Source organism: Stegostoma tigrinum, chromosome 21 (genome assembly GCF_030684315.1).
Source record: "Stegostoma tigrinum isolate sSteTig4 chromosome 21, sSteTig4.hap1, whole genome shotgun sequence".
Taxonomy (NCBI): Eukaryota; Metazoa; Chordata; class Chondrichthyes; order Orectolobiformes; family Stegostomatidae; genus Stegostoma; species Stegostoma tigrinum.
The window spans coordinates 52,879,707-52,892,600 of NC_081374.1; the positions used below are offsets into that span (position 1 = coordinate 52,879,707).

The window sequence follows — 12,894 nt, forward strand, 5'->3', positions numbered from 1 at the left end:
TCCTGGACACACCTTAAAAATTCTGCTCCATATTGACCCCTAACACTGAGTGAATCCCAGTCAATGTTGGGAAAATTAAATTCTCCCATCACCACCATCACCCTGTTTCTCCTACACCTTTCCATTATGTGTTTACATATTTCATAGGTTAGCTTCAATATACATGGATCTCCCTGATAAGACCTGTGCTTACACACCAGGATCTTTCTGGTGAGCCTTGTGAAGCTGAGTGAGGTGAACTCTGTGTGTGGAATATCACATGCTGCATATGTGACCTACTCCAGCAGGTTTGTGATTGAGGAGTGGAAATCCAAAAGCTTCCCAATCGAGCCTGGGGTCAGGAAGGCCTATATTATTTCCTCCAACCTTGTTGTCCATTGCACAGAAACCTCTGGGGCGACCTAGCCACCTGGTTTGTGTTGAAATTTAGACATGCACTGTGTTCACTGAGATTGCAGACCGAAGGGAGACATGGTGAAGAGAAATTGTCAGGGAGAGGCAATGTGGAAGGGGGACATGGAGAGAGAGGAGATACAAATTGGTTACATGCTCACTTACACTGTCATCAGAATTTGATAGCAACCCATTTTAAGCGAAACTACCCCGAATTAATTGGAATTATCACCTTCTCTCATTGCTCTGCTGAGGTAGTATCCTGCTAATTTAGTCTCTACGTCAGCATTATTCTGTCCCTCTTGTTTGAAATGTGCGGTTGGGGCAACTCACAGTTTAACAAAGTCACCGTTGTGGCTTCAGCCAAACCTGTGCTTGAGTTTCTCCAGCAGTGATTGTCTGAGATTTAAGAATTAACATTGAGGAGCCACATGACTGAGACTGAACATCCCATGCATTTGAGGCACCATGGTCCTTCTGTTTATTCCATGAACTAGCTGATATAATCAGACAATTCCTAATCTCAGCTCTGTGTTTTGCTAATGCTTGAAAGTTCATTTATACTGAACCCCATCTCAGAGACAGAGAGAGAGAAAGGGAATGGGTGGGGGCAAGGTGAGAGAGGTAAAGAGAGAGAGAGAAGGGTAAATTCTGATGAAATGTCACATGAGCAATTCATGTCCCTTTTGTAGTGTCACGCATGAGTATTTTGCAAACATTTTGAAATGGAATACTAACTATTTGATTCTAAGATTCACTGTCTCTCACCCACACCACAGAAATGATAAACTCTGACCGTGGACTGAAAATAACCCTTCTTCAGCTGATCCTATTTCCTGGCAGATCAGTTCCTGTAAATCAATGGATCTTCATTTATATCTGAGATGATGGTTGGGCAACAGATTTAATGATTAATGATTTGATGATGAATTTAAAAACTGAAAGTGTGTGCATTGATAACTAATTCCTCCAGTCCTTCAATTTCACAGTTCGATAACCTGATGATGATTGTCAACCAAAAGAGATGGCCTTGTGATCTCTCAAATTCTGTCACCTATTACCCAGTGCGAATGGCTTTGGTCGACATCACGCACTTCATTTTCAGTTGAAGCATCTTAAGTTATTTGAGATTTATTTCTGAATTGTATGCCAGTGTAGCTTTGTTAATTATTTTGCCACTGGTGACACACAGCACCATGTTTTGGTCTGGCTCATGGTCACTGTAACCTTTAATTGATGTGGGGCCACTTGTCTGAAGCTGAAAACTAAACATTACACTCAGAAAATGTCAGGACATGCAGAATGGTGTTTTGTTGGTGTTTTGTCCATGAACCCGAACAGTTCTTTTAACATCACTGGGTTTTTTTTGTTGAAGCAGAGGAGACTGAGCAGGGACATGACTGAGAGGTATCTGAAAATCAGGGACACTGATGCGTTACACAGGACAGAACTTTTACCCTTTGTGGTTGCATCAATAATGGGCAGCACAGGTTTAAAGGAACAGGTAAAAAGGAATATGGGAGAGTTGTTTCATTATTGGTTTCACTCAGAGGTTGGTGGGAGTGTGAAACTCACTGTTTGATCGCATTACATGAAGGAGTATTTAAATATTTACTCCTTTACTCACAGGGTGATGGGCCAAAATGTGGAAAATGTGATGAGGGTAGTCAGTTCATCATTGACCAGCAGACAGGCTGACTGGTCTGTATGCACACTGTGAAAGCCCATGCATTTCTGTGTCAGAGTTGTCATGTTTATTTGAAGTAAATAGAGCCCTGTGCAGTCATCCTGCCTGCGTTCAAATTCCCTTCCTTCAGCAACTGATTAATGTCAGTCTCTATGGATCCCAATTGTGTCACTGGAGGGTTTCCTCTTCTCTTCATAAACAACTGTTTACAGTATGTTATCCCATAGTGTCAGCAGGAGCCTCACCTCCGACAGTAAAAGAGATCAGCAGCGCCAAAGAGAGGGAGAAGGGAGATCGGAATCTGAGAACAAGAGATTGGAATGTTCTAACAATGGATCAGAATGTGAGAACAATCGACTGGAATGTTGTAACAATGGACAGGGATTTATCCTGGTCTCTTTACATTCTTTCTTTGTTGCCTGTGTCAGCGTATTGGATGGAGAATCTGATTGATGTTATCCAGCACTTTTACTATCCCATCCTGGCTACTGTTGGAGTCCCTGGTAAGTCTCCCCATCCAATTGCTGATTGTAAGTATCTTAGAGAATGTAAGGACAGAAGATGCCACAAACCAGAATCAGAAGATATGAAGATGCAAAAGCTCAACAGGTTAGAGAGCATCTGAAGAGCAGGAAAGCCAACATTTCAAGCCAAACCTGTTCGTCAAGACTCGACAGGGGATGGGGAGCTCAGAAGTAAATACAGAAGAGGAGGTGGTGCTAAGGGAAGGGGAGGTGGGATGGCGATATTTGGATGTAGGGAGGAGGTTATTGAGATTAATCAGTGGGAAGGTTGGAGTGGAGATGTGAATAGGCAGGTTAGGCCACCTCACGGAAGTGAGGAGGAGGGGGAGACTGGACATGGGATAAGCCTGAAAGTGGAGGGATTTTGAAGCTGGTGAAGTCAATTTTCAGGTAACTGGGCTGTCGGCTCCCATGGTGAAATATCAGATTTTGTTCATCCAGTTTGCGTTTATCCTCACTCTGACAGTGGAGTGCTATGCTTTTCCAGCTTCACATCTGTTGACACTAATTGTAAGTATCTTGCTGAACAGTGCTATTGACTTGGCCACTCATTCTGACACTATCTCTGCCCGTATTGTTCCTACTGAGTCTCAGTGAGTTGTCACATGGCCCCCCGATATCTTGGCTCTGCATTAAACCCATCATACAATCCAACGAGATTAATCAAAGCAAAATTACTTAGATTGACATCTGAATTTGATTAATTACACTTTTAGGCTGGTTACAGCTTTGAGTAAATTGCAGTGTTGAGTCAATTACACTGTTGGATCAATGTCAATTTTGGGTCTTTCGTAGATTTGGTCAATTGCATGTTGGACAAGTTACATGTCGTGTAAATGACAAATGTCAATTGGATCGATTACATCTTTTTGATAAATGACATGTTTGGTTTAATGACAATTTTGAGATGCCCGTTGGGGTTATGGGGGCATGCTGTGCAGTGCAGACGTCTGTCAGAGTGTTCAGGCCTTATTAATGCAGCCTTTGGACCCAACACTTTCCAGCATTGTTTCAGAAATAGTAGGAACTGCCGGTGCTGGAGAATCTGAGATAACAAGGTGTAGAGCTGGATGAACACAGCAGGCCAAGCAGCATCATAGGAGGAGGAAAGTTGATGTTTTGGGCCTAGATCCTTCTGAAGAAACGTCAGCTTTCCTGCTCCTGTGATGCTGCTTGGCCTGCTGTTTTCATCCAGCTCTTCACCTGCTTACAGCATTGTCTTCTTTTTTTATGAGATTCCCCAGTGTGCCCCTCACTCCCAGATCCACCACAACTTTGTTACTTCATCATTTCTGCCTCCTGCATCACTCTCCCCTCAGCTGTTCCTCCTCCCTGCTCTGCCATCCCAAATCCCTTGACTCTCCTGGTGTTTTGTTTTTCCATACTTCCAACATCACTGCCAGAGATCCACGTTCCTCCAGTTCTGGGCTGTCCAGCAAAAAACAACCATGACAAACAGATCAGTGCAGCACCTCTTTCACTCCCCAGGAATTTTGTCATTCCATACTCCCCTGTCACTCCATAATCCTCTTTAACTTCTGGCCCTGTGGTCACCTTGTGCACAGCTATATCTCCCAGTTTTTGTTCTTAGTAGATATTGCATGTGACTCCAAACTTATTGTCACTCCACATTGCCTGTCGCTCGACTCTCCCATTTCTCTCCGTACTCTGTCTCATCCCATAATCCTCTATCATTCCATACCCCGTGTCATTTCATATGTCCCATACACTTCACACTCCCCTATTACCCCATACTTCCCCATCACACCAAGATCCACTGTTGTTCCTCACTCCCCTGGTACTTCCAACTTTGTTGTAACTCCGTACACCTCTGTCACTCCCAGTTCTTTTGATACTCCATTCTCCACAGCCACTCCTGTCATCCTCAGGATACCATCTAAAAATCATTGTGAGACCAGCCTCTCAGTCACTACCTGCTCTATTGTCAATCCTGGATTCCAGTCACTTCCAAGTCCCACACCTCTCGGCTCCTCTGTGATTCCTGTCATCATGGAATTCTTCCCAGATTCCCTGTCAGTCCCAACTCACACCCCTCTGTTCTGTATTAAAATGTCATTATTCAACATTGAACTATTCTATTTGTCACTCTGGGTATGCTGTGTTGAATTTTCTCTCACAAACACAGACACAAACTCTTCTTCGATGAATCTGTTCTGCCAGTGATTAATTTATTTACTGTAATGCAAAAGACAGAAATTTCCAGTGACCAAGTGTCTTTCAGTGATGCGGTAAGATCCTTCAGTCTCACAATGTTTTCAAGCTCCACATCAGGAACTGTAAATAAGTACCTGGCGCCCAATCTCTGGTGATCTCGTGTTTGGTACTTTAAGACATTGTTCTCAAATGTGTAGATACATTGTTTTGAGGAGTGATTGCTCTGTGTACTTTGCATTTCATGTTTTGAAATAGTTCCCATTACTTATTTTGTTAATTCAAATATAAAATCACTGAATTTGAAAATTACAGCAGTTTTATGATAAGGCTGATGACTTTTCCTGTTGGCTGATGAATAATTATTTTTCTTTGCCTTCCTTACAGGTAACTTAATGACAATTTTCATACTGCTTCACAGAAACTGTGGATTGTCTAAATGTATCACTCGGTACCTGTTGGCTATGGCCTTCGCAGATCTATTAGTCATTATTCTTGATCTGATATTAAGACATATCCCAATCATTTACTCAATTTATTCCCTGATGTCCCTCCCTGTGTGTAATATCCACGCTGTCCTGATTTATGCAGCCACTGACTGTTCTGTCTGGTTCACCGTCACTTTCACCTTTGATCGATTTGTGGCTATTTGTTACCCACACCTGAAAAGTAGATATTCCAGTGAGAGAATGGCATCTGTGTTTCTGGGAACAGTGACTGCCATCAGTTGTTTTAAGAATATATTCTGGTATTTTATGTTTTGGGGTGATTATCGAAGGTCTAATGACCCTTGGTTTTGTTTGGTAACATCAGCTGGTCAGTGGTTTGCAATCTATGGTGCAATTGAGTTCCTCCATAACATCCTAAACCCATGTGTTCCATTTGTCCTGATATTGCTGCTTAATCTTTTCACGGTCAGGCACATTTTAGTGACCAGCAGAGCCCGCAGGAGACTCCGGGCTCAAGGCAGCAAAGAGCCTCCCAGAGACCAAGAGATGGAGAGTCGAAGAAAATCCATGATCTTGCTGTTTCTTCTCTCAGCCAATTTCATCCTCTTATGGTCATTGTTGATGTTTTATTCTGTGTGGTGGCGGGTGAATTCTTTGTGTTATGCGTCCCTGTATCTTTACTCTTTTGTGCAGGAATTGGGCTTCATGCTGCAGCTCCTCAGTTGCTGTACAAACACTGCAATTTATGCCGTGACCCAGACGAGATTCAGAAAGCAGTTGAAGAATGTACTGTCATATCCATTGACTCAGATTTATCTATTAATTAAACACATTTATTAATGTTCTTGTTAGGATTCTGTTACATTGTTTCACATTTCCAATCTGTAAATGGATTGATGCCACGGAGCGGAAAGGTGACTCAATGATTAGCACTGCTGCCTCACAGCCCCAGGGACTCTGGTTCACTTCCACTCTCGGGCAACTGTCTGTGTGGACTTTGTAATGAAATATCTTGGGGATTTGGGTTCACTGAAGGGGACAGACCATGATGGTTGATGATGAAACAGTGACTCCCTGGTGTGTTTCCTCCGGGTGCTCTGGTTTTCTCCCATCGTCAAAGATGTCTCAGCTAGATGGATTGGCCATGCTAAATTGTCCGTAGTGTTCAGGGATGTGTAGGCAAGGTGGGTCTTCGGGGAATGGTCTGGTTGGGATGCTCTGTGAGTTGGCATGGACTTGTTGGGCCGAAGGGAACTTTTGCACACTGTAGGAATTCTAGGATTCTCTCGGAGCAGACAGCAGATGGAACCTATTTCCAAGAGGACAGGACAGGGCAACTTTATTGATCATAACAAAAAAACCCCTCAAACATAACATTGAAAATAAAGCAAAATGTTGCAGACGCCGGCTATCTGAAGCAGAAGCAGAAAATCATTGAGTAATTCAACAGGTCTGGCAGCATCTGTGTTGAGGGAAGCTGTTAGCATTTTTAGTCCCAATTAGACTCTCCTTTGGATCTGAAATGATCGATTTTATTGTGATGGAGAAGCGGTGAAGATGAGCAAGTGAAACAAATTTTGAGGGCTCCCACAGCAAAAGACAGAGGAAGTGCGAAAGTTGACACAGAAGATGCATATTTCTGTGAAGTTTTGGTCATTTTATCTGATAAAGGGCGTGCTGGCCCCAAGACAGTGCAACAAATATACAGTCGACTGATTCCTGGAACAGCAATATTGACAGGAAAGAGAGACTGAATTAACCTTCACTGGGGTTTCAATGAATGATGTGGCATCAAACAAGAAGCCACCAAATTCCAATAGGACCAGCCAGGATATACACAGGAATTATATGCTGGATGTCCAGGAAGTCCAATACCAGGTGCTCACATCTACGGATACAGAGTAAGCCATTCAGGACTGAGCTGAGGGGAAATGATTTCACCCAGAGAATGGTGAGTCTGTGCAATTCACAGAAAATGGTTGATGATGAAACAGTGGCTGTTTTCAAGAAGGAGACAGATATAGTTTGAAGGGCGAAAGGGATCAAAGGAAATGGGAGAGAACGTGGGACAGGCGGCTGAGTTAGATGGCCAGTCATGACTACATTTGGCAGCAGTGCAGCACTGATCAACTAAATGGCCTTGTCCAATTCCTGTTTTCTAAATTGCTACAAAGTAAATCGAGATGAAAATATCGCTTTTAATGGTCACTGTTAACCCGACACAATGGATCCGATCAGAGGGACAAACAAACCATGTGGTGGGAAGGCTATAGAAATAAATTGGAGATTAGGGTTCACTGAGTGGGACAGACCATGAACATTGTCCTCAATTTTGATTTCACCCTTCACCCTGCACATGGTTCTGTTCTGAATGAAATTTATTCTCACTCCCAGTCGATTGGCCAATCACCATCTCCATCATCACTCTCACACACGGCTCTTAACTGGAATCAAATTTTCCATTCTGCGTGTATGTGATCAGTCCCGGTTCATGCTCCGCCGTGTCTCCCACCTCCTGAGTCTCTGTATCCATCATCATTCTTCCTCCCCCACCCCATCATTATCTTCCAATGGTTGGCCCCTATGTCCCTCATCACTCTCCCCTGCACCTTACCATCCCTCACATCCCATTGGCCATACTCCATGTCCATTATTATTTTGCTTGCCCTCTAGATGATCATTCCTACCTCTTTGGCCAGTTACCATGCTCATCAATTTTGTGCTTGTCCATGAACATTGCTGACCTGTTGGGCAGTCTACATGTCCACCATTACCCCGTTGTCCCTCAACATGATAACTCTTATCCCTTATATTTAATTCATGCATGGGACATGGGCACTCTCACTGGGCTTGCATTTATTGCCTGTCTCTATTTTCCCTTCAGAATGTCATGGGAAGATGCCTTTTTGAAACTCTGCAATCCATGTGCTGTATTTTGAGCGAAAATGCCCTTTGGGAGTGAGTGCCAGGAACTAGACCCTGAAGTAGAAGGTATTGTTAACACAAAGATGACAGAGAATGAGGAGAATGAGTCGGAGTCCTCAGCAGAAGTAGGATGTGAGGATGTTTAGTCCAGGAAACTGTAGGAGTCAGTGGGTTTGAACTGGCTGTTTGTGCCCAGTTTATTCCCAGAAATTGAAACAGATCTGTGAAGGAAAAGATGGGAGGAGTCAGAGACTTAGCAGGTGAAGGTGAGATTACGGGGGAATTCAAAGCGAAATTGACAAACTTTTCCAATTTTGGAAAAGAGGGGCAAGTAGCACCGATGATGTCATTGATATACCGGATAAAGGGCCGGATTGAAACATGGAATATTCCACATTCCCCAGGAAGAGATTGACATTACCGGAGTACCGGATGCAAGGCAACTTCTTTGAATGAAGAAAGTGAGATGAGTTAAAGGAGAAGTTGTTCAAAGTAAGGATAAGCTGTGCCAAGTTGTCAACAGGGTCCTCAACTGGGTCCGACCCATCTCCCGCATGTCCACCCTCACCACATCTCTTTCCTTCCGCAATCACGATAGGGTTTCCCTTGTCCTTACCGACCATCCCACCAGTATCCACATGCAGAAAGTTCATCAGAACCATTTCTGCCACCTCTGGTGAGATTCCACCACCCGGCACATATTCCCCTCCCCTCTGTTGTCCAAATTCTGCAGTGGCCATTCCTTCTGAAACACCCTGGTCCACATTTCCTTCACTCCAACAGCACCACACAGCCCCATGGCACCTTCCTCTACAACCACCAAAGGTATAACACCTGTTCATTTACCTCCTCCCTCCCCACTGTCCAAGGGACCCAACATACCTTCCAAGTGAAGCAGCGGTTCACCTGCACTTCCCACAATCTAGTTACTGCATTTGCAGCTCACAATGGAGTCTCCTCTACACTGGGGAAGCAAAGCGTAGATTGGTTGACTGCCTCTCAGAACATATAATATTTGCAGAAAGAACCTAAACTTCCAGTTATCTGCCATTTTACCACACTGCCGTGTTCCTTGGCCAACATCTCAGGGTCACTGCAGTATTCCAGCAAAGCTCAGCACAAGCTGGAAAAACAAGACCCCATTTTCCATTTGGGTATGATCGAGCTTTCCAGACTCAATACTGACTTTAATAATGCTAGCATGGAAATCACTCACTCCCACCCGACTATTACTACCATCAAATTGACAAGCCTTGAGTTGTAACATCAGTCTGTGCTCCAATTCAAACCATTACTGCAATGGCATTGGTCAGTTGCCATTTCTGTTAATGCTCTGCTCACTGACCACACCATCATTTCCCTTCTGTTGCTTCATTGTTTTTGCACCCCTGCAACCCCCACTGTTACTCTCATCCCATTGGACAGTCTCCAAGGCAGTCATCACGCTTTGCCCCAAATCCCATTGTCTGTGTCACGCCATTGACGAGTCCCAATGTCCCCCATCATTCTCAGCCACATCCCACTGTGACTCCTTCCTATTTAACATTCTCCATGTCCATCATTACTCACCGGTCTCCATATCCAACATCACTATTGCTCCACCGAAGAACAACTTTAATAGTATTTCATAAGACTGTCCCAATCTCTCTCATGTCATTGACCAGTCTCCATGACCATCAAGAGTCGATTGAAGACCATGGGACCATTGTTGATTATCAGGAAAACCAATTTTGTCAAATAAATAACTCGGTTCATCACGCTCCCTCCCACCCCAACAATCCACACACATCCCATTGGCCAGAATTAGTATCAATCATCATTATCTTCACTCCCTGCACTGTCACTATGATCCTATTGGCTGTTTCCTTGTCGATCACAACTCAACACAATCTCTCACAATCACTCCCACCACAGTGGCCAGTATTCATGTCTATCATCACCAAATCCCACCAGCACACAATTACTCCTGATCCACTGATCCATCATCATGCTGACTGGATCCCTCTCCCCTACCCTGTGGCTCAGAAGTGCTCTCATTCCATTGGATAGTTATTGTCCCCACCTCAATTCCATCACTCCCATCCCACAGATGTCGCTGTTGTGTGACCAAGTCACCTTTTGTTGACACGTGGAGAGTCCTTGACACTAATCCAGCTCCCTCAGAGCCAGTTCTCAGAGTGAGCAGAAGCCTGGCAGGTTTTTTTTTATTTAATCATTTTTTCTAATCAACCTCAACAGAGAAATTATCGCACACCTCTAGAGTAGGTGGGGTTCGAATTCAGGCCTCCAGGTCGAGGGATCAGGAAATTGACACACACACACTACCACAAGAGGGCCCCAACTTCCTGTTCTGATTTATCAATCAAGGCTCTCTGATTAGACCAGATTAAAAGACCCAATCGGGGAACTCCAATTCTAAAATATCCACCCAGCTGATCTCCTTAGAATCATTAAATCCCTTCCCCTCTGAGTCTAAGAACATAGGCTGGTTCTTCATTTTTGTAGCTCTTCCCAGGGCATTTTAGCACCAGGTCAGGTTTTGCTAACTCATCCTCTAATACGGGTGCAATGTCAAGCATGGTAGCGCACCTCTTACGCACGTAGCAGCTCAGAACAAATTCAATCTCCTCGATAAGTGGGAAGGGCATCAAGGTGGCACACCCGCTGTGTCCATTGCAGATCCTGAGGTATCTTCAGTGCTGGATGGAGAGGGAGAACCCATGGTTTCCAGAACACTTGGAAAGGCAGTTGCAGATCCAGGCACTTTTTGCTTCCGCATCATATCTCTCCTAGCCCCATTACAGGATGCAATTCTTTCCTTGGACATGGCCCCTGTTATGTTTAATGAGAGGTGTGATTCCTGATTTGGTTCCCAGCCAGCTGAGAGATCCAGGAATGGACTGATTCTGGCACAGGAGAGATTGTTGAAGGCAATATGATTGGAATTTACAACAGACTTTCAGTAGAAAGCTGGCAAAGAGGCAATATCTGAACTTGCACAATTCAAAGCAACTCCAGTAAATGCTTTCCAGTGAAATATTGTCATCTCAGAGAGGTAATTACCGACTGCCACATTTTATGTTTAATACGTTTGGGAAAAAGTGCTGTTTTGAGATGTTTTGACACACCTATGGAGTCAGTGAGATTTAAACCAGGTCTCTTGGCTCAGATGTAGAGACTTCCATCGACAATGTTACATCGTCAGCGCTGTCAGATTATGACTTCAAAGTCCAGTTCTTTCTGTCAAACTGAAATCCAATTTACATTCGCATAAACCCCAGTGCTCCGAAGTTGTTGTTGCAAAACCACCTCAGTGTTTCAGGAAAGCACAACTCAAACCCAAAGACCAACACTTCCTTTCCCACTGTGGCTCGTCACAGCCACAAGTTTTCACCATTGAATTCAAGGACTTCACACACACACACACACACACACACACACACACACACACACACACACACACACACACACACACACACACACACACTTGTTTTGTTCATTTAGTCATCGAACAGATCTGAATTGATTAAAAGCAACAACCTAATTGTTCAAATCCCATTTCCAAGCATTTGGCACTGTTTGTGTAGTCTTATGACAGTTGTGTTGTCCCGTTATACTGACCGTTACAACGTACAACCAGAACTGGCACCTCCCGGAAGCAGCAAAAAACAGACAATAGTAATTCAATGTCACACAAGACACCATTGCTTCAAAGGATGTTCCACAGCACTGAGGATGTCACCTCGTGAGGGGACGAAGCATCAACTATCAAACCTCCCAGCTCGGTGAACGAACCAACATCTCGACATGTCTTCTTCCTTGTTTCCTCCAAACCAGAGAACCTGGAGCTCATGCAGAGATATGCAAACTCCACAGAGACAGATGCCCAAGGCTGGAATTGAATCTGGTTCCCTGACCCTGTGAGGCAGCAGTGCTAACCACTGAAGTACCGTGCCAGCCGACCCCTGCTCCTTGACATTCAATGGTGTTGTCATCACTGCATTTCCCGCTGTCAACATCCTGGGTGTTATCATTGACCAAAAACTCAACTGGGTTCACTACCTGACACATTGGCAACAAAGGTAGGTCAGAGGTGAGGAACACTGTGGCGTGTAGCACTTCTCCTGACTTAACAAAACCTGCCCACGATCAGGCACAAGTCAGGAGTGTCACTGGAGGAGGAAGTACATGCTTGGATGAGTGCATCCCGAACTCAGGAAGCTTGACACCAACCAGGATACAGCAGCGCACTTGATTGGCACTACATACATGAGCAAATACTTCCTCCACCACAGCAGAAGCAGTGTGTACTATCTGTAAGATACATTGCAGAAATTCACCAAAGATCCTCAGACAGCGCCTTCCAAACGCATGACCACTTCCGTGTAGAAGAACAAAGGCAGCAGATATATAGGAACAACTCCACCTTTAGGCCACATACCATCGTGACAAGGAAATATATTATTGCTCCATTGCTGTTGCTCGGTCAAAATCCTTGAATTCCCTCCCTAATGGCATTGTGAATCAAACAACAGGATTTTGACTGCAGAGGTTCAATAGACCAGTTCACCATCACTTTCTCAAGGCAACCAGGGATGGGTAATAAATGCTGGATCTGTCAGCGACAACTACATCCCACAAATAAATAAATAAATAAGAGGCATGCATTGGCGTCTGCTTCACACAGACTCAGGGTTATAGTTTATTTTTCATTTCGCTCATCAAAATCAGGGTTTTTCCATTG

At 44.2% G+C, this 12,894-nt stretch overlaps 1 protein-coding gene across 1 annotated transcript; it reads left to right on the top strand.

Annotated features, from left to right (window-relative positions):
* Positions 1-1,789: 1,789 nt before the first annotated feature.
* LOC132210830 (probable G-protein coupled receptor 139) lies at positions 1,790-8,164 on the top strand. The gene is made up of 4 exons (XM_059653279.1): positions 1,790-1,883; positions 2,308-2,583; positions 5,164-5,938; positions 8,110-8,164. The coding sequence occupies exons 1-4, from the start codon at positions 1,790-1,792 to the stop codon at positions 8,162-8,164; spliced, it is 1,200 nt and encodes a 399-aa protein (XP_059509262.1).
* Positions 8,165-12,894: the final 4,730 nt, after the last annotated feature.

Coding starts and splice junctions, on each gene's coding strand:
- LOC132210830 (XM_059653279.1), top strand. CDS start 1,790: ATGACTGAGAGGTATCTGAAAATCAGGGACACTGATGCGTTACACAGG. Junction 1,884..2,307: donor ATCAATAATGGGCAGCACAG/GTTTAAAGGAAC, acceptor GTTATCCCATAG/TGTCAGCAGGAGCCTCACCT. Junction 2,584..5,163: donor GGCTACTGTTGGAGTCCCTG/GTAAGTCTCCCC, acceptor CCTTCCTTACAG/GTAACTTAATGACAATTTTC.